Source organism: Symsagittifera roscoffensis, chromosome 6, assembly GCF_963678635.1.
Source record: "Symsagittifera roscoffensis chromosome 6, txSymRosc1.1, whole genome shotgun sequence".
NCBI classification, from domain to species: domain Eukaryota; kingdom Metazoa; phylum Xenacoelomorpha; order Acoela; family Convolutidae; genus Symsagittifera; species Symsagittifera roscoffensis.
In genome coordinates, this window is record NC_087067.1 from 40,697,788 (window position 1) to 40,720,766 (window position 22,979).

The 22,979-nt window shown below is 34.8% G+C and overlaps 3 protein-coding genes across 4 annotated transcripts in view; all 3 read left to right on the top strand.

The window, feature by feature from the left end:
- Positions 1-15,254, top strand: part of LOC134848163 (uncharacterized) — a 17,122-nt gene extending 1,868 nt beyond the window's left edge. The window contains exons 2-3 of the mRNA XM_063865522.1: positions 3,833-4,499; positions 14,407-15,254. Of these exons, the coding sequence (XP_063721592.1) occupies positions 4,210-4,499; positions 14,407-15,043 (927 nt within the window). The 5' untranslated portion in view covers positions 3,833-4,209 and the 3' untranslated portion in view covers positions 15,044-15,254. The remainder of the gene's footprint in view (positions 1-3,832; positions 4,500-14,406) is intronic.
- Positions 11,843-22,979, top strand: part of LOC134848160 (kinesin-like protein KIF11-B) — a 286,740-nt gene continuing 275,603 nt past the window's right edge. For both annotated transcript variants that reach the window (XM_063865519.1, XM_063865520.1), the window contains exon 1: positions 11,843-11,854. The gene's annotated coding sequence lies outside the window, so the exon portion shown is untranslated. The remainder of the gene's footprint in view (positions 11,855-22,979) is intronic.
- LOC134848161 (sideroflexin-3-like) overlaps positions 11,843-22,979 on the top strand; it is a 37,919-nt gene continuing 26,782 nt past the window's right edge. Inside the window, exon 1 of the mRNA XM_063865521.1 lies at positions 11,843-11,853. The gene's annotated coding sequence lies outside the window, so the exon portion shown is untranslated. The remainder of the gene's footprint in view (positions 11,854-22,979) is intronic.

Consider the following 22,979-nt stretch of genomic DNA (forward strand, 5'->3'; position numbering starts at 1 on the left):
GCCATTTTTGACGGATTTTTTTATATCATTCAGTAATATTGCTGTCCTGAGCTTAAATTTGCAAAAATATTTCACCTGTGATCATTTTTCATAAAGTTATGGGGGTTTAAATATTGCCATTTTGGTCATTTTGGGACAATTAACGCGCGATATATTTCGCGCTATTAACGCGTAATATTTCGCGCTATTAATGCGTCAGAGTCAATCCGTCTTAAAATTGTTCCAAATTAAAAGAAGCTTATTTGCCATAATTAATTTATTACAAGGAGCGAAATTTATCTTTTTGTACTTTATATGGCGTGTGGGGGTATGCTTTTCATAAAAAATTTCAAGTTTTGGAAAAAAAAATTAATTTTATTTCTTACAATTAAACTTTTTACATTTAATTTAGTTATTACTGCTCCATAAAACCTTAAAAGGCCGTCGGAAGATTCAGGGCTTTGCCCTGATACGAGCAGTCTTGTTTAACTATACAATCACAATATCAATTTGTAGATTTTTTCGGATTTGATAAAAAAAATAGCTAATTTGAACTTAAGTTTGCTCTTGACATCATCAAAAACAAAACTTTCTCACCACTGATTAACAAAATTTTTAGTTTTCGATAAACTAGGGACTCTTTTCTGTCTGAAAAACAACCATCCATCCCCATTTTTTTTCCAGCAAAGGAAGGAGTAGAGTAATCCGTCGATTGTCAACAGTTTTTTTGTTCGTTTAAAAATTTATCAAAAAAATATTTTTCTGTAGTTTTAACTAATTCCAATTTTAAACTTTTTTTTACAAAACTAAATTCACCAATTTTATTAGTTTCTTTTCTCAAAGAAAAAAAACTATTTTTAACCGCTAATTTATTTTCTAACAGAAAAAACCAATTTTAAACTCTATTTTTAAGTATATGCTAATATAAATCATAACAAGACTGCTCGTATCAGGGCGAAGCCTTGAATGTTCCGACTGCTTTTTAAGGTTTCATGGAGCAGTATTAAAATCAAAAAATTGAATGTAATAAAATAAAATGAAAAAAATTTTTTTCTAAAATTTGAAATTTTTTATGAAAATCATCCCCCCACACGCCATATAAAGTACAAAAAGATAGATTTAGCTCCTTGTAACAAAACATTTATGGCAAATAAGCTTCTTTCAACCAATTTGGAACGATTTTAAGACGGATTAAATCTCCGCTTACGCGTTAATAGCGCGAAATATATCGCGCGTTACTTGTCCCAAATTGGCCAAAATGGCAATCTTTAAACCCCCATAACTTTACGAAAAATAAAAAAAATTCCGTCAGAAATGGCTAGTTAAAAAGTCGAAATTTGTCTGAAGAAAAAAAAACCCACCCCGAGCACAAATATTCCGTTACTTTCGTATCGAAAGTCGGAACAATAATTTTAAACTGAAGAATTCTTCGGTTTCTTTATGTGTTCTGCTTTTCTCCACCAACTTGACACTTAGCTAAATTGACAAACGATCACTCATCATTTTCAATTTTTCCACAGAAAAAAGTTCATTTCTAACCCTGTTCAATTTGAATTTCAGTTCAGTTGAAAGATTGTATACGCAGCAAGTAGAAAGCATGAAATCATCCGAGTATTTATAAAAACAATAAATAATAAAAAACAAGTCAAGTTTCAGAAATCGGTTCAGTGATTTTTGTTTTAATTCCATTTTACTGCTTCCATAAAGAATTTGATGACAAACAGCAGAAAAAAATTACCACTTTGACTAAAATCAGAACTCGCACTTTTAAAACAAAAATTCTTTTTCCATACTTCGCCTTTTTATAACCAAAGTCAATTGCCACATAAAATTTTTCATTTTATTTTATTTCATATAATGTTTTTATGTTATTACTGCTGCTCCATAAACCTTCAAAAGCAGTTGGAACATTCAGGGCTTCGCCCTGATACGAGCAGTCTTATTACAATTTCGATGCAATGCCATAAGTACAGAATGAACTGTCTATCTATGATTAGTATTTTTTTCAAAAATAAAAATTGAAAGATTATAATTTTTCCATAAACCAAAAATTCATGTTCTTTTTTATTTTTTTTGCATTGACTATTTTCTTTTTTTACACTATTTTTGTTAATGCGCGTAACTGAACCTAAGTTACAAGAACTCTGGTTGCTGAAAACCCTAGTTGCTGAGGTATTGAGGATTTTGCTTATAATATGCCGAGGCTGACAAGTATTAAACTGTACAAGCATTGCACTTAAAACCAGGGCGGATATAGGGGAGGAGCGGGTCTAGTTTTGACTAATTTTGAGAGAGGAGCACGCGCCGAAAAAACACAATTTTTTTATCTAAAATTTTCAAAAAGTGCCTCAAAACGCATTTTTTGGCATGTTTTTTTCACAATTTTGCCTGCGGTGAAGAAAATTTGACCAAAACAGGGTCTTTTTAGTGCTTTCGCACAGCTCGGAAAATCAATTTAGTCGACTTTTTTTTGTAATCAATTTTTTTTTTGAAAATCCGTCCCCCCTCGAGAAAAACCTAGATCCACCCCTGCTGAAAACTGCTAACTTTGATTTTTTGGCTTAACATTTTTAAGATAGCATTTTTTCGAAATTGAAATGCTTATCAATTTTTTTGCCTGGTTCGTACCAAACACATGCAACAGAGAAAAAGGTTTTTAACGCTTTTCATAAATAATGTCTGGAAAAACAAAATATTATGCTTCGGGTACTCAGGGCTAGGTAATGCAGATCAAAAAGTTAACTTTGCATGCAAAAAATTGTTTTGTAAAAGTGTTTGTTTTGTTCTGAGTTTCAAATTGACAAAAAAAATTTTTTTTGCAATATTTGAAAGAATATTTTTTTGCAACATCTCCATTAGTCCTAAAAAATTGAGTGTCGCAATAAATAAATGCTAGTTACAAGGTTTTCAAGAATAAAAACTGTATGATAGGCATTATTTACCAAACATGTTTCCGTTTTTCATGCCGAAACAACAAGAAAATACTAATTAATTCTTACACTGGATTTTGAAAAATGCAAGAAATTTGTATGATATGCATTATTTAATTGAATCAGGGTATGGAACAATATGAGTAGCATTTTCGGTCTAACGTGGTCAACCCGTAGGCAAACATAACTTATCGCTTTTTTGTTTACATTATAAAAACAATTTATCTTTTTTTATCGAGTTTTTATGTGTATTAAAAAGCGGAACGAACATACAGCAACCCCTTCTCACACCTCTTGATTAGCTAAATTTCTATTTAAAAGGCTGTTGTGTTTTCTCAATTAGCTTGTCAACCCCCTTGTTTAAAATTTTTCCTTCAATTTTCAGATTATGTTAACGTTCAAAACAATTGCGTAATCTGGTCCTTCGTCCAAGATGTTTCAACAATGAGTTAAGAAGATTGTTTCGTTTCGCTTAAGAATATGTTTTTCTCTTGTGCAATAATTGAATGACTTCTTTCATTACGTTTTGATTTCTAAGAACTTCCGCTTTAAAAGCCCGGAGCCAAAAAAAAGCCAAATTCAATCAAACAAAACATCAAATAAATCAAAGCCTGAAGCAAAAATATCTTTTTTTGGTCAACGTTTTTCTTAATTCTTTTCTTTTGATGATAGTTCCTTTTAGCAAATCAGTTTTGACGATCAGCAGTTTTGTTAATAAAATTTGCGTTTACAGTTCTTACACTACTGATTTTTTTCTTTAAAAAATCAGGTTTTTAATTCATAAACTAATTATAAACTAATTATAGATAGCAAATATCACAGAAGCGAGCATGAATGTAAATAATATTAGATCTATCTGCATTCACCTCTAAGAAAAAGAAAAAATACTTCTCAAAGATGTTCAACTTTGAATTTTGTTTTAGACGTGAAGAATCGAGAAACTGCAAAATCAACGTGACGCGACGCAAAAACTTTAGAACAAAAAAGTTTGGTGTAAGATAACAGGTTTCAGTTATTTCATACTGATTGCTCTCTCTGCAAAGCCAACACCGAAAAAAGTTCCATATAGAAAAAAAATAGAATAGCACGTCTTATTAAATTCCTAATTAAATTTTACTTTGTTTACGTCTGTTCATTTATTTTTCAGGTATAGTTTACTCTCTATCAATTTCTTCACTATTTCCAGACGAAAAGCTCTTTTTAATTTCGACATTTGAATTGCTCTTATTCGCTTTTTCTTCATTTAGCCGCTAGTTTTGCTGCTAAGTTCTTTAGAGGTTTCTTTCACCAACAAAAAAAAATGTCTGCTCAAAATTTGTTCACACTTCAAATAGGTGCAGCGTTAGTTTTATTCTTCTTTGCACAAGCATTATTTTTCTCCAAATGTGATGGAATGTTTGCTGAAACGAAACCAGACGAGCCGAACGCAACCCAAAATGAAGAAAAACGAATGGTAAACATGAGGATTGCTCGTAGCGGTGATGCTAGCGAAGATGATGACGCTGATCACGATGAACACGAAGATGATGATGATGATAACGATGAAGACGAAGATGATGATGATGATAACGATGACAAGGAATCTATTTGGTAAGTATTGTCACTTTTTTTCTGAACTTTTTTCCGATCACTGAAAGTGGGGAGGAACTTTGCCTTCGGGTTTATTTTAGGTTTCTTCAGTTTTTTTCCACGATTAGTTACGTATCACAAATTTTTATCATAATATGCCGAGTGACGTATCATTTTAAAGCCCTTTCAGTTTATGGTTGATATAAGAGGGCACGCTTTATTTACGTTGCGAAAACTTTGTTTTTTTATTGTTTTGATTTTTTAAATGTTTCGACTTTCTTAATGTTTGATTTTTTTTCGTTTTTTTTTTTTTTGCATTCATTTTTCGAATAAACCTGTTGACGAATATGCTCAATTTGATATGACTGTCAAATTCACCTCCTAAATTCTGGGTAATCTTCAATCAGATCCTCTTATCAAACCACTGACAAAAGCAAAAACAGGCAACCGCCTATGCTTGTTCTATATATGAAACTGGAGTTAAATATGTGTTTATGTAAGAACAGTGTTTTTCTGACCCAGATTGTTAAAACTGTGGAAGAGTTTAAGGTTATCGTGATTTTTTTACGCCTGAGTCGCGCTATCTTCATCAAATGATATATGTCATAAAAGTTACTTTGCTTTTTGTTTCATAGTTTTGTATAGCTTTTAAGTTTCGTATTCCTTTTTGGCTTGTCCCTATTAAACTAAATTGCTATTCAGATTCGTAAAAACTAGTCTCGAAACTTGTTCTTTTTATTGTTCCGACTTTCGATACGAAAGTAACGGAATATTTGTGCTCGGGTGGGTTTTTGTTCCGACTTTCGATACGAAAGTAACGGAATATTTGTGCTCGGGGTGGGTTTTTTTTTTCTTCAGACAAATTTCGACTTTTTGACTAGCCATTTTTGACGGAATTTTTTTATTCCATTCAAAAAGTATTGTTGTCCTGAGCCCAAATTTGCAAAGATATATCACCTGTGATCATTTTTCGTAAAGTTATGGGGGTTTGAAGATTGCCATTTGGCCAATTTGAGACAATTAAGGCGCGATATATTTCGCGCTATTAATGCGTAAGCGGAGATTTAATCCGTCTTAGGAATCGTTTCAAATTGGTTGAAAGAAGCTTATTTGCCAGAATTGTTTTGTTACAAGGAGCGAATTTTATCCTTTTGTACTTTATATGGCGTGTGGTGGGATGATTTTTATAAAAAAAATTTCAAATTTTAGAAAAAAAAGTTTTCATTTTTTTTTTCAATTAATTTTTTTAATGTTATTACTGCTCCATAAACCTTAAAAGGCTGTCGGAACATTCAGGGCTTCGCCCTGATACAAGCAGTGTTGTTTTTTTTAATTGTTACTGGAACTTGTCTTGAGAAAAAATTGCTCTCTCCAAATACCAACAAGGACAATGGGTTGCTGTACAAGTCGCAAATAATGCTGCAGCAATGTTTAAAACATTTTAATAGGCTTTTTTCCATTGTTTTCTTTTTTTCTCTTGCTGTTATTTCCGGTTTTGTTCATTCAAAAAGGCGACTAAATTAGATAAAAAACTGCCATCAAAAATCGCATCAATTTTTTTATTTTTTAGCCTGATGTCCAAAAAGATTAATTCCAGTTTTTCTTATAGTCCTACTCCTACTAATAGAGTTTTTTTATTACACCACACTTTCTTTAAGTTGGACCGTCCCATATTCAAATATTTGTTATTCTACGCCAAAAGAACATTGACTCTACGCCAAACATCTTTCAAATTCAGCTACGACATAGTTCTTTCACTGTTGTATAAATAGAATAAATGTTTCGACAAAATTGATCCCAGAAATTAAATTTCAAAAATACTTTAATATTAAAAAAATTGAAAATTTTTGGCACTTTTTGTTGTCTGATTTTCCTGGCAATTTTTAGAAAAAGCAAAAACGCAAGAAATAGCGCGAAATATGTTCAAACTAACGTTGAACATAACACGTAGTTGGTTTTCTTTTACCAAATCATGTCTAATGTTGTCTACAAACGAAAAATGCACACCTTGAAAAACCTTCATCAGTTTTTTTTAGAGAGTTCCGGATTGATAGGGTTTAAATTTGATACCATGTTTGACTCACGATCAGTTTTTTTGAAGGCAGCCAAAATTAGCTGAATACACTAGTTGGCAAAAAACAAACGCAAATTCATGTTTTTAATCTAATGTTTTTAAATAGCCTAACTTCAAGGACTGTTTTGAAGCATATTCTCAGTGAATTAAAAGAAAGTTTATGTATTGAATGACAGCAATTAATATAAACTTCCCTTTCTGAAAGTCTCAATTTTTAATTTGAAGCGTTTATAAGTTTTTCCCGGGTCCGCAAATGCCAGTTTTCATCAGCATGATTTTCAAAACGCGTGAAGTTTTAAGAAACAGCTGAGTTTAGTAAAGCTATCTCACTGATTATTTCAATTTTTTCGCTGTGAATGTTTCACGTCGCATGAACATTTTTTTACTCCGTTTATTCGAGGAAGAGTTCACTACGATGAAAAACTAAATGCAGATGGTGAAAACTGGCATTTTCATACCCGGAAACAACTGTTAAGCTTTTGAAACCAAATATTGTTAATTTCATAGAGGGCAAATCTGTTCTATTGCTTGATATAAGGACCAGTTTTGAGCTTATGTAAGTGCTATCAATTCTTCTAGATAGACACCAGTTTGAGTTTATGTAAGTACTATCAATTCTTCTTTCTGTCTGGGGACCTGCTGTCTTGACCTTGCGATCTCTAATGTCCGATGGGATCTGAAATAAAAGAGTGCAGTAAGACTTCGATTTGATGCCTAACATATTGCCTACAATAAAACTTATTAACAACCTTTTTGAATTTCCAAGCTTACGACTTTAACATGGCGCAGCCAGCAGAAAAAAAAGGAGGGGGGAAAAATCCATTAAATATAGTAGCATTTTGGGAAACACGAACGCCGGAACCTCCAGTATATTGGTAGGAGTGGATAATTAAATTTCGCTGGGGGATGATAGCAAAATACGACATTGATCCCGATGATTTCTATTTTGCGAGTACTCTAAATGCGGCGGCTATCACGGCGTTGCCTGAAGAAGTCAATGGGAAAAACCGTCTCGATTCGGAAAAGAAGTTAAAGTCTAACTTGTATCTTTGTATCGGAGATGAGGCGCAACGCATATTCAAAGCACGGAAACCGACGGTTAACATTAAAACGGAACGGTACCCACGGGTCCTGGATGAGATGCAAAATGTTTTCCAACGTGAGAGGAATGTAACTCATGAGCGGGGACTATTCTACGGACGAAAACAACGGGAGAACGAAACTTTCGAAAAATTTCATGCGGAGCTAAGCGCCCTAGAAGGAAGATGTGATTTTGCAAACGCGGCCGAAAACGTTCGTGATATTTTCATTATGAATTTGCGGGAATCGGATTGCCAACGAGAATAATCACGATCAACTAAGTTACCGGAGGAAGTTTACCGGATCGCCTTATCATATGAACGTGGTGAACGCGCACACAAATCATATACGGGAAAACCAGCTTCATCAGCTCCGGCAATTTCAATAAAACAGGAACCAGTAAATAATATAAGAAGGGGACAAGGATTTTTTCGAGGCCGAGGACGTGCGGGACGTGGAGGATATACCCAAGGATCAAGTAGTAGTGGGGGAAGCGGAAATAACCGTAGGTGTTACAATTGCGACGCGCCAAATTTTACCCTGGATCACATCGCGAGCTGTCCTTCAAACGGAGCAACATGTAACTCATGCCGAAAACTGGGACATTTTGAACGAACATGCCGAGGAATTAGAAGGGGTACTAACCAATGGAGAGGACGAGGACGAGTTGGATTGGTCAGGGAGGAAAATGAGCATCATCAAAGTACGCAAAACGTAAATGAATTGAATGAAGACCCAGTGTCGTGGGTGAGTCAGCAGGGGTGCGGGGAAAAGAAATCCATGACGTCGGGATCGGACGACTACATGGTAATGTCGATAAAAAGGAAGAAGAATGAAACAGAATTGAAAATCCCTGGAGCCCGCGTTCAAGTGGAGGTGTCAGGGAAGAAGATGTTGTTGTGGATCGATAGTGGATCCCCAGTGACTATTTTCAGCATCAACGACCTAAAAACAACGTTAGGAAAAGCAAATATTCAACTACAGCCGTCAAAAGAGGAATTTCTGGATTACAACAACAATCGAATAAACATACTAGGGAAGGTAACAGTGATGATGTCATTGAATCGCTGGGCAGCACCAGCACAAGTGTCAGTAATATCCGGAAATCATCAGTCAATCCTGGGGCGCGATCTGATGGGCACCCTAGGTCGCGATCTGATGGGCACCCAACGAAAGAAAGTGATGGGAATTACAGGGGAAGGGATCAGTCAAGAGGAGGAGGAATACGACGAATTGCAAACATACTTCTGTAAGTTCTACCCAAATTTATTTACTAGGATAGGAAAGATCCGGAATGCGAAAGTAAAAGCTGAATTTTTTGAAAATTTGAAGCCTATACAACAAAAAGGGCGCAGGATGCCAATCAATCTACAAGAAAAGGTGGATAAAGAAATTCATCGGCTGATAAATGAAGGACATATCGTAAAATTACAAGAGTGCTCTGATAAGTATTTCGTCTCTCCTATCGTCATTACAGTAAAAAAAGACGGAAGCATAAAATTAGCACTAGAATCAAGAGAATTGAACAAACAGGTACACAAAAATAAGTACCAAATGCCAAATATTGACGAATTAATAGAAGGAGTAAGTCAGATTATCGCGGAGAAAAAATCGGGGAATGTATGTTTTACAACATTGGATTTCACATATGCGTACGGACAGGTCGCATTAGAACAAAAAACGAGCGAGCAATGTAATTTCTCACTAGTCGGCGGTAAATCCACGGGGACTTATCGTTTTAAAAACGGATTTTACGGACTTACGTCAATGCCGGCGGAATTCCAGAAGGTAATAGATAATTTACTTAAGGAGTTCCCCCAGGCCAACGCGTTTATTGATGATATCTTAATTGCTTCAAAAGGAACTAAAATCGAACACATTGCCTTAATGGAAAAGATATTGAAAAAGCTGGACGTCTCCAATGTCGCGTTAAAATTGCGAAAATGCGAATTTGTGAAAACGGAGTGCGAATGGCTTGGATTTCGAATTGTGGAAAGTGGTATAACGCCCTTAGTAAGAAAAACACAAGCAATAGAAGACTTGAAAACCCCAAAATCTCGAAAGCAGTTGAAATCCTTGATGGGTTCACTACACAGCTTACACTAATTTTTACCCAAACTTGCCGAGTTAAGCGCACCGTTAAGGCCACTACTGAGCCAAAATAACTATTTTGTGTGGACACCCGTTTGCGAAAATGCGTTCCAACAATTAAAATCGCTTGTGGAAAATATTGTCGAATTACGACATTCTGACATTCACCGTGAAACTAGAATCATTTGTGACGCTAGCCACGATGGCCTAGGGGCCGTCTTAGAACAGTATGGCGCATCCGGGTGGCATCCGATTTCGTTTGCATCTCGTTATCTTAATCCGGCTGAAAAAAAATACTCCACAAACGAATTAGAAATACTCGCGGTAGTGTGGGCCACGGAACATTTTCGGAATACGGTCGGTATTTCACAGTGATATCTGATCATAAAGCGCTACTTACATTGTTGAATTCGTCACCAAAAGGAAATAAAACATTTTTCAGTCGCTTAACTCGATGGTATGATTGCCTGGTGCCATACAATTTTAAAGTTGAACATCGACTAGGGTCAAAAATGGGGATGGCTGACTATCTGTCTCGGTTTCCGTCCGCAGAGGCACCCGAGACAAGTCATTACGATGAAAATTATACAGTAGCAAAGATAAGAATGATAAACGCGGCGTTGAGGCCCAAGGATAAAATGAAGCCTAGGGGTCACGAAGTGAACAGCATTCAGCGAAAACCGACGGTAGGGGGCTTACAGTCATGTTTCGACACAACGAAAGCAGTTTCATCCAATGAGAATGAAAGAAAAGACGATTATGCAAATATTCACCGTGAGCACTAACGCCCAATAGAGGGCGTGTTTACATGCAACCGACGGTTAACCAATCAGCGTCGAGATATTTGCATACCGGAGGAAATATGTAAATACCGAAGAACGAGATTCAGACTTTGTTCTCATTGCTTAAATTACAGTTGCAAACACAAAAAATTGACTCAATACTCTCGAAACCCTTCCATTTCAACTAACTACAAGTGCAAGCCTTCTGTGTCGAACATTTACAGTTGCGAAACATCCGTCTTACAAGATTACAGTGAAAAGCCACCTACTTTGAAAATTTACAGTAGTAAAGATTATAGTGAAAAGCCAGTTACTTTGAAAAAATACAGTTAGCGAATCCGAGAGAAATAACATGAGTAATTCGCCAGAAAATAATGATCCTTCAACTTCGGCAATAGTCAACACATCAACTAATTTGGGAAATGTTAATCTAAATGTTGTACTAAACCGCTTAAATCAACCTCCTAGCGTTAGTTCGGATTCCGATATTGAAATGATACCGCCGGAAAAACTTGATACCAAACAAACTAATTCTAAAAAACTAAATACAATTATATCTTATCCACATCAGTTCCCCGGTTTATCGTAAACACTTGTACAAAATGAAAAATGGATCTATTCCATAGTGCCGTCGGATAGTAAAATAGTGAAGAAAATTGAACACCCGGAAGTTTCGAATTTAAAATTAATCGAAGCAAATATTGAAAAAGACCCAATTATGAAGACCATCCGAGACAACATCAGAGACAGCAACCCACGAGCAAAGAAGATTATTACAAGATTAGGACAATTTTACGCCCAGCATTACAACGATTTCGCAGTACGGGAGAATTGCCTGTGGATGGACGGCGGGTTAGCAATACCGAAGGACCTATCATCAGCAATTCTGAATCGTCTCCATTATAACCACCATGGGAGGGATAAGATGTTCGCGGCCGCAAAGGACGTGTGGATTCCCCTTATGCACCAAAATATTGCGACCACAGCCAAATACTGCAAAAGTTGCTTAGAAGCAGGTAAAAACCTTAAACCAGACATTCCGAAAAATGACATGGGGGAAACGTATGATCCTAAGGAACCAAATGATTTGGTCCAATTAGACTTCTGGGGTCCAGTAAACTATGTTAGGGGTCGGAAAAAATATGTACTTGTAGCAGTAGATACTTTCTCGCATTGGCCGTCGGCGTATGTTTGTTCAAGCAACAAATCCAAAAGTGTATTGAAATTCCTAAGAAAATACATAAATACTCATGGACACCTAAGGAAATTGCACATGGATCAAGCCACGGGGTTTTTCTCTAACGAAATTCAAAATTTCTGTAACTACGAAGGTATCGAACTTATTAAATCTCCGGTTAGGGACCATCGCGCAACAGGAATGGTTGAACGGACTATTGGGTCGATAAAAAATTATGCGTTGACTTATCTCCAGGAAAATAAAACTACAAGTTTGGGTAGATGATATCCCGTGCGCTTAGTGCATTACGTTTCGTGCCACACTCTAAAACTAAACTAACGCCGTTCGAAGCATACCATGGTCGAGAAGCAAATACGGCACTGCGAAATTTAACGAAAAAGCCGTCATTGAAAAACCTAAATTGGAACAATGTCGTTAATCAAAAGTTATCTTGTTTAGACAAGGCGGGAAACCTCCCAGAAGTTGAACTTACCCTAGATTGGGAGAAGCGAAGTGACTTACTGTACGCCCCTCAAAATAGGAAAGCTCCAATCATTTTGGACGATGACGTGGTAACGGATCCCAAGGCTCCGGAAGTTGTGGACCCCAAGGAACTAGGCCCACCCAAGATCCCAACATGGCTGAAAAAGCATAAAACAAGTTCAACGACGGTGTATCAGAGGACCGGGAAGACGGATCCAAAGGACCCAAGGAGGTATAAACGTTTGCCATTAAAAAATGAAAAAATGACTAAACATACGGTGCAAATGGAAAAAGGGTCGTTACTAAGGCGGAGTGGTGTGTCTTTTAGATCGGCGGCTGAAGAAGGCTAATTGGGAAAAGAAGCGAGGAGTGCACCCCTGGATCGAGTAGAAACGTAACTAGTACACCGGCCCCAAGCGATTCAAATAAATATAAGCGAAAAGCGGAGAAGGACCGAACCGCAATGGAAAATGCAAAAAAAAATCAACAAAACAGCGATTAGTGGAATACTCGGAGGACGAGAGCGAGGACGACGACGACGACTACGATAGTGAGTGGGAAATTGGACGAAGGGAACCAACCATAGGTGCGGCGAACGAAGGACAGGATGTACCGTCGGTTAGTGTGAACTCACCACGATCCGTCGGTGGAAAACGATATAAAAATCAGTACGAAACGGCGACGCGAAAATCAACACTGCAGAGACGCGGAGTTGACAAAATAGGGGGGGGGTTATGATCCACCGCATAGAACATAAATGAGGGAATCGACAAGAAGAGACAAAGGAGAAAAGTAAACCTTAAGAGAGGTTTGGCGGGTGAGAAAACTCAACGAAAACTAAAAACTTAACTAGAACATTTATACAATACAAAACAGTAACATAAAGTTGATAAATTTTATCTACGCTAAAATTTATTTGTGGTTGCCCGAATGATATAGGGACCAGTTTTGAGTTTATGTAAGTGCTATCAATTCTTCTAGATAGACACCAGTTTGAGTTTATGTAAATGCTATCAATTCTTCTTTCTGTCTGGGGACCTGCTGTCTTGACCTTGCTATCTCTAATGTCCGATGGGATCTGAAATAAAAGAGTGCAGTAAGATTTCGATTTGATGCCTAACAGTTTGTCTACAATAAAACTTATTAACAACCTTTTTGAATTTCTAAGCTTACGACTTAAACATGCTCTTGGTCTATGAAAAAACTTCGTTTAATTTCCACGGGTAAAATATAACGAGGCATAGATTCGCTTTCCACTAAAAACTTTCAACCGTTTTCTCGCGTCACTGGAAAACCTTTGGAAATTTGATATGATATATAACTCCGTCCAATTGACTGATATTTACTTGAGATAATTGATTTTGAGCAGAAAAACAATATAGAATCCAAAATTTTTGACGCCTTCAGTGGTCGCAATAATAAATAATCAAACTTTCGATCCAGAAGAAAAAAATTCTCATCAAAATTATGACATCTTTTCAAAAACAATACTAATACCTAATTACCCTCTAAACGCCTCAACATTTTCTAAACTCATTCCAGTTTCTCCATCGAAACTGACTGATCGAAAGATCTGTTTGTCAGGGGTCTAAGCTGACGTTAAGACAGAGGCTATTTTGATTTGACAATTTCAATCATTGTTATTTGTTTTTTTTGTTTCAGATTTGAATATTTATTATCAGTTTGGGTAAAGTTTTAGTGCTGAAGAGTAGCTAATTTGCAGTGAACTGAGTTGAACGCATGTTCTTAAATAACTGATCAGCCATATCTTTTGGATTTTCTGCTTTGACTGATTGCACTCTATATTTCCTTAATTAGAGGGTACTTTAAATCTATCTGAAGTCAGAAACCTGTCGAAATCTCCTCAAAATAAACTTATTTTTAGTTATCTTTTCTTTTGCACTCCGCGCCTGAAAAAAAAAGATGTAATTATTGTTTTAAGTTCAAAAAAGCTTTTTTAATTTAGTTGAACACAGTAAAGTTATTTGAGTTCAACTTTTGAAGCGAGCGTGACAATTTAAAAAGTAGGGATTGTTTGATTTTAAAGAAAACAAAATAAAAAAACAATTGCTGTTAATTTTTTTTTGCTTTTTTAGGTGGTAATTAGTTTTTTTTTCAAAAATATTTTTTGCTTAATGAGTGTTTGTTTAGTAAATTTTCTAAGAAGAATAGCAGCTTTTCAAAGAATTTTTTGCACTGTAATTTTCATTTATGCTTTGATTACTTTTAGTTCCATTTTAGGAACACGACTTTCGGTTTCCTGATGTATTTCTTGATGGTGTTATTCTTCGCTCTTCAAATCACACTTCTTATTTTCTGCCTCGGAATATTCGTGAAGAAAATGTGCTGCGAAACTTACCCCGAAGACTCACAACAAACCGAGCAGAACGTACATATCGGCACAGTTAATCTCGGTCATACACCTGATAATAACGACAGTTACGATGACAAAAAAGAGAAGATACTGAAATACCTCAAAGACCCAAATAATAAAGATACAATTATTTTCACCCCCGCTCCCGACAGCCCCTTGGTAAACAACTGGGTCGGCGACGGAGTCCTGGCTACTCAGAGTCACTTATCGATCGATTCGGCAACTACGCAATACAGCCGACCCGATTCTCGAATGTCTGTCAATACCTACGATAGTTCAATTAGCATAAGTGTCGCTACGCCGAATGGAAAATGGACATGTCCTATATGTTTAAACTACAAAGAAGTGAACACAATTTGTCTGCCTTGTAAACATGTGTATCACAAAGGATGTCTGAAAGATTACGTCGTCTATTCGCTCGAACATAATTTGCCATTTCGATGTCCCATTTGCAGATGCAGCTTACAAATCAACATAGACTACAAAAAATTAGAAGCACCCTGAAAAAAAGCTATTCTCTACCAAAAAAATCTCGTGAACACCCCCCCCCCCCAACTCCCTCGTATAGTATCTAATAGAGATTTTCCAAAAGTGAAAAAAAATTAATTCAACGGCAGAACATGTATTTCACATAGCTTTGGAGAGAATTTTTTTTGCAATAGGAGAGAGGTAGAATACTTAATAACGCAGATTTCAGCCAATTTTTTATTTTATGTTTTCCTCTGATTTGCTGTTAAAAAGATATTGTAAATGTATATCGACTATTAAATATCAGAATTTATGTACAAAAAATATGCTGCCACATTGTTTTTAAAAGTCCTGAAAGTCCTGACAACAACCATATTTCCGACTGACTGCCCAGTGAAGATAAAACTTTGGTTAGTTTGCAAACTTACACTTTCTGATTAGGCAGAATAAATTTCGGTACGATTCTTGGAGATACCTGCGCTATAAAAATCTACCTGCTACAACGAGTGTTTTTATTCCTAGAGTCATCAAATACAAATGTTTTGATCAATAGGAAAACGGGAGCAACAAAATGATGAAAATTTTTTGGGAATCCAAATTAAGGCTGAAAGATTTTCAATATGTGGCAAAATTGACTACTTATAAGCTTTTCTCGGTGAGATAAGTCAGACTTGAAAATAAAAACATACCTTAGCTCATGGGTAGATCTAGATTTTTCTCGAGAGGGACGGATTTTCAAAAAACAACTCGAAAATTTTTCAAGCTTTTTTTAGGTCGACCAAATAGAGTTTCCGAGAACTCCCTGAACACTAAAAAAATCCTATTTTGACCAAGCTTTTTGGGCACGTTTGGGAGATTTTTGACCAAAAAAAAACGTTTTTCAGGCGCGCGCTCCCTTTTAAAATAAGAACATATTGGTGCCAAAAGCGCTTTTCGAAAAATTTTACAGTTTGTTGGCCTAAAATGGTCGTAATAGGGCAGGGGTGTCCGCTTTTTTCTAAATCCTCCACTGCCGTAGCACATAGTTAGTTTATGACGCGGTCGGAACAATTTTTTTTTTACCCTTATGCTGCGCAGTTAATGCTTGTAGCTGCAAAACTTCAAAATTCCAATTTTTCTTGATTATTCTGTGAGCACATTTGTAGGATATAACAAATAATGACGCGAAACATATTGTCAAAGGTAAAAGATAACAGTTAAATTCCTTTTCTAAAATGATGAACAGATATACAGAGTTTTTCGAACCACGTTTTTATATATATAGGGTATTGTTGTCCTGAGCTTTACTTTGAAAAAATACACCACTTGTGACCGATTTTTGTAAAGTACTGGGTTTGAAGATTGACATTTTGGCCAATTTGGGACATTTAACGAGCGATTAATTTCGCGCTATAAATGTGTCAGCGGAGAGTTAATCCGCCTTGGAAATTGCTCCATAATGGTTGAAGGAAGCTTATTTGCCATACTTACTACTGCGTGATAGACCTTAAAAGGCAATCAGAAAATTCAGGATTTCACTCTGATGCAAGCAGTTTTGTTGAATTTTTACTCTATTTTGGGCTAAACAAGCTTCTAATGCCATGATAGAAGAACTAAAAATTTTTCAAAAATTTTTTTTTTCAATTTCGGTTAATTTTGGACAATATTTTGGAATTATAAAAAAAATTATCTTAAAACCATTTGATTTGTGGAAATTCAAAGCAAAAATACACAATTAAATTTGGTCAACACGTTTTGTTTAGAATCAGGGAGGTAAACAGGCTCAAATTTTGTAACAATATTTTTTATTGAGCCTGTTGGCCTCCTCAGTTTCGAAGTTACCCGTTTTAAGGGCTTAAGTTGGGTTTAAAATTCCTTAAAATAAATTACACCGAAAAAATCTTTTGAAAATTTCAACTATATGTTATCCTCATTGTTTTTTGATAATCATGTTTGAATTGATATACATTTTATGTTTTAAATTAGTACTATGGAAAATTGTTCAGCTCAAAGTACAGTGAAAACACAATGAAACTCGTAAAAATGCTTCAACAAAAAACTATTCAACTTTTGAAAAATTAAAATCTTCAAAGTTCGGCATGTATTTGTCGACACAGTTTTCGACACAGTTTTTGATCAATACTGCCAAATGGCTCAAGATATTGTCTTTGGATTTTGAAGATTTTTGATTGATATACCCGAGTCGAGGTGCTCACTCTATGTTTCGACTTTCAGTGTCGAGCACAGTTCAGTGCTCGACCAAAAACGAATCACAAACAGAATCACTTAAATCACCCAAATATTTGTGAAATAGGAAAAAATTCACAAAAACTGTTTTTAAAAACTGTTTTATTTTATCAACAAACGCAGTCTTTGAAAATAGCAAAAGAAAACGAATGCGTCAGTGGCACAAACAAACGAGACATGAATTGACAATTTCGAAGCTCTACAGCAAACAAAACTCAGTTGAAAACTACAGTTGTTTTTGTTAGGTGAATAACAAAACAACGCGCTGTTTATTCTCTTGCAGTCAACCTGTTTTAGTTTGAAAATTGAGTATAAGTGTTTTCCTTTAGGATTTATCAAAAAAACCTAAATTTTCTAGGGGAAAAGGAAGTTTTAACGGATTGTTTGTGCTCTTAAAAGGTTAAAATGTAAAATATTTTTCAACAGATGGCAATGACTGCACATTTTGACTGAGCCGTATCAAAATTTAGTAAATGCGTTTACAGAGTGGAGTGATTGAAGTTTTAACATGTTCAGACTGAACGCATTATGTTGCACTTATAATAACAACTTCATTTTACATATTTATTGGTTGAAATTTATTTCAGAGTTAATTAAACCATGGTTTTTGCTCAATACTGCCAAATGGCTCAAAATAATGTCTTTCGATTTTGAAGATTTTTGATTGATATACCCGAGTCGAGGTGCTCACTCTATGTTTCGACTTTCAGTGTCGAGCACAGTTCAGTGCTCGACCGAAAAAGAATAGTCGAGACAGGGGTATGAGTCGAGCACAAATTTGAAACATACCTCAAGCACGGTCGAAACACAACTCGAGCACAGTCGAAGCATACCTCGAGCACGATAAATACCTCGAGCAGAGTCGAAACATACCTCGAGCACGGTCAAAGCATACCTCGAGCACGGTCGAAATATACCTCGAGCACAGTCAAAACATACCTCGAGCACGGCCGAAATATACCTCAGGAACGGTCGAAACATACCTCGTACATTTTTAGTGAATTAATTGAACCTAAAAATTGAAGGACGTGAGCAACATAGTGAAGCATTAAGACCATGAATTAATATAAAACCATCAGTAAAAATTTTCTTTTTTTGCTCAAAACATTTTCAAATTTTAGATGATTTTCAGTTCTAAAGCAATTGAAGGCAATAAAATAGGGCATCAAAAACAGTTTGAATATAAAATCATGAGAAATAAAACGAAGCCTTCCGACCATGAGTTAACAAAAATCACCAGTACAGCATTTGAATTTGCTGAAAAATTTTCCGATATTTTTCAGTTTTAAGAAAACCTAAGGCAATTTTTTCAACATTAACACAGCAAAAAAACAATCCAACTTAGAGTAACAGAGTAATCAAAATACGATTTGCGATGAAGTTTTATAATGACGAACAATCTAATGCTCAAGTTGTTGCAGCTAAAAATGTACAAGTTTCTTGATGAATCTCAGTTTGAAAGCCTTTTCAGGCAACCAATTATGAGACTTTGTTGATCATTTGATGATTTATCACTTGAGAAAATTCATTCTATTGACTTTCAGCGTTATTTGATCAAAATATATTCAATCGTCGTCTTCTCTCATCCAATTCCTGACACATCATTCAGATAAAAATTTCTGACACAAAATTAACATGCAGATTAATTTGCAAATTCATATTTTCATTTTAATTTACCTGAGAATAACTATAACATATCATAAAACTGAAGGCATTTTTAGAATCAATATTTTAGACATTTTATAAATTAACAATTTAAAAATTTTACAGAGAAAAAGGAATTTTTTGTTCAACACAAAGCAACGCAGAGCTTCGCATCAGTTGTGAGCCACATAAAATAATAAAATCAGAGACGAAACTGGGCTTCGCACCACTTGCGATACGCAACCAAATCGTAAAAAAAAATGACAAAACACCAAAAATAACTTCCGAAAATTTCAAATTCTTGCTTCAAACTAAAAATCAATTTGATGAAAATGTATGGCAGAAGAAGTATTTGATGAAAACGTTGGCAGAAAACGTACAACAACCAGTAATGAACTTGTTTGAAAAATTTCTTAGTGCGTTACAATATAGTCAGTGGAAAAAAAACAAAAACAAAAACAAATTCTGAAAAATTAAAATTAGAAAAAATTCCTTGAAATATAATTTGAAGTTGGAAAACCTACAGCTGCAACAATGTCATTGTTGTATTAGATGCAATTCATAAAAAGCCTTAAAAACAATTGGAATTTTTGTACCGATTGGCAACAAAAGCGCAATCAGAACTGGTGCATCTAAAACTGGTGCTGTTACAATCAAAACTGGTGCTGTTACAATTTTCATAAATCTTTAAAAGTAATAATACCCATCCATACTGAAGCGCATGTTCCCATCTGATTATATTTAACCCTCAAAACCACCCATTATGAATTGAATAAGACCAATTAACAAATCGCTGAAATCAATAAAAAACAAAAAAAAAGAGAAAGATAAAATGGGCAAAATCAGTTTTGGTAAGTTTTATAAATTACTGAAAATTCAGTTATAGTAAAAAAATTTAAATGTAACAAAACGAATGCTTCAGAAACAGTCAATAAAACCCTACCAGGTAAAAAAAATGTGCGTCATAAAAAAGAGAATGAACGGACAGACTGACAAAAATTAGGACGAAAACCACAAACCCGAAACAGTTTGTGAATATGAGAATTTGTTTGAAAAAATAATTACAATCTGAAACAGTCTTTACATAATTATTACTTAAATGGTGGCAATCTTATATGATTCTCATCAGTTTGAGCATGTCCTAATTAATAATTACCATCATTACTAAAACGAGTGTTCTGTGAAAAAAAACAGAACAAATTAAAAAACAGAAGAATTACTTTGAAAAGACAGATTGGCTTGAAAAAATGAAAAAAAAAAAAAAGAATAGAGACGTAGAAACTTAGATATGAAAACTCAAAAAACAATACCCACAAAAATTTTTCGTTTGTTTGGATGGTTATCATAAACAGCCTTAAAAACTTGAAAATCTGTTACCAAGCGGCAAAAAAGGCTCAATTTTGAGTCAACCTTTGTAAGCCGAAAACAAAACTGCAGTCAAAAAACTTTTTTCAACAACCGTCTGCATCTAAACGTAAGTCAGCATTAATGTACAATTTGCCCTCACAACTACACAAAATAGGGAAAATGAACCAAAATAACTCAAGTAATAACCAATTCATCAAAAAAATATAATATAAAATTACTCAAAGTCAAACTTGGTAAAAACGGTTTAGACAAACACATGCTTTGAAAAATACGCCAGAAAGAAGTTGTATCAATGGTTTAGATGGCAAATAAAAAATCACAATGCACCAAAAACAACCACGAACACGAGAAAAAAAACTTTTTTTTTCTAACAGATGCGCAGCGGGGCCAAAAAGTTATCCAAAAAACACAGAAAAAAAACAAAAAAATAAATCAAAAACAAGTTCTTTCTAACGTTTGTTTTGAATGCGGTTTAGTATGGGTAAAAACGCAGAAAAAACAATTGTCAGTGCTAAATAATTATCAAAAATAAAAAATGACAAGAGGTAATTAGGCCACAAAACTTGAAAAAAAGCGTCAAATCAAGAAGTAAAATTTTGGTCTGTCAAAAGTTTTGATACTCTCTAGTTTCACAAAATCCTAAAGAAACATAATCAGCGCGCCTTTTTAAAATGCAGATTTGTTTAAAATTTCATGCCGGCCAGACTTTCCATCAGAACAGATTGTTTCCCCGAATAGCTTAAGTGATTTTGTTAAACTAGTTAACAAACTGAAAAAGAAACGACAGTCATAATTGATAACGCTTGCTAATCGCATAACAAAACTAGCTTGATGTCTGAAAATTGATCTATTCGATAGTTTTTTTTTCATTCTGGGAGAGTGTAAATCCTTTTCCTTTGTAATTGTGAATTTAAAATCAATTTATAAAGATCTCAAAAAACAACCTGCAAAAAAAAAATTTTGAGCGGGAACTTAAGACATTTTTTCTGAGAAAAAGAAAAATCTTCACTCCCTTTGAAAAACTTTCACTGGGAAACTGTGCCATCCAACATTCAAGCTCACAAGTTTTGCATCGTCGGCAAACTTTTTTGCAGCAAGTTTGAAGGTCATTTATGAACACCAAGAAAAACAATGGTACCAAAAACTGCTTCGGGGTACACCACTCTTAAATCTTTCTGATTTTGAAAACGTTCCATTTACGATCAATCAGTTAGGATTTGATCAACTTCAAACCCTTGTGTCGAATTCGCTGTTTGTGGAGCTTGCACAACAAATTTCCGTGATCAAAACGATCGAAAACTTTACTGGATTCTGTTAAAGACTATCAATTTTGTTTCCGTTTTCTATGCCTTTGTACATAATTTGAATAAATATTACTTACGTTGAACGATTGCTTCGGAATACGTGCTGGGATAAGTGAAACATGTATTGAAATTGTTCTTGCAATCTTTTAAAAATTATTGCATTTGGAGTTTTCGAAATAACTGAAAGCAGTGAAGTTGGTTGGTATTTTCGATATTGCTTTTTTCAGTTTTTTTTGTAAAGTGGACTGCTGATTGCCCTTTACCAAAACTCGAGAAAACTTTTAGTTTGAATAATTTTCGAAAGACTTGAGAGAAACAAGGTGATAGTTGTTTGATATTCACAAACTAAAAAAGATGCACGTCGTCAGTGCCCTTGCTTTTTTTTACGTTCAAGGAAGAAGAAATGTCGGAGCTTTTTTGTTGAGAAAAAACGTTTAGTTGTATGGTGCTATTGATTGCTGGAATTTTTCCTAGGTAAAAGGAGAAGATTTGACATTCACAGAGGCAAAAAATTGAAAACAACGCCGCTTTTGATTCGTCAAAGTTCGCTTTTTCTTGTATATAATGCATCAAACTCGGTAAAGTTAACTCCAGAAAAGCCCCTAAATATTTGTAAAAACTTACGGTAGACTTTTCAAGTGCAATTGTTTGCTCTGAAACTATTTAATCATTTTCACCAAGCTCTTTTGTTTTTAATTTTAAAGTCTTAGTTTTATTGTGAGACTTTATGTGAAAAAGAGTCAAAAACCTTTGAAGGGTCCAATACAGCTGCACGATCGTTTTTTTTAATTCTAGTTTTTTTGGATACTTTGTGTAACGTAGATCAACGCCATGCTTTTGTATTGATTTCGTTATGTATTCACGCTGGTTTTTTCTTTAAAAATTTTCTTCGTTTTATATGTACATGTATCACTCGAATTATGACTCGGAAACTTTTTTTAATTTAAGAAGTTAAAAGTATTTTATTCTTAATAGTAATTTTAGAAGTCAACTGCGATTCAGAGTTCAATTATGAGAACCAAAATTTAAATGAGTTATCGTATTTAATATTTGTAAATTGATGTTTTATTGTCATTCAGATAATTTTCATGTAAATTCTTCTACACTTATTGAAATTCATTTTTTAAAGAAAAATTGAGATAGATCAAAAAACTAAGAGCTTAAAAATCCAACTGTTTTCCCATAAGAGGCCAGTATTTAAACTTTTAGTGGCTTTTATCAATGTATAGGGAGTTCTTAAAATGTGCTTTTATCGATACGTAGATTATGGCTAATTTTCGTTTGAGTTACCAAAATTTTTTTCATGGTGTAGCAGCTAGCTCCCTGTTCCACAGCATCAACATCCTCAACAGAAGTGAGAAAAAGCAATACCCAAGCCTTGTTACAGAAATTCTTGGCCCATCCCTCAATAACAACTCGCAGAACCAAGG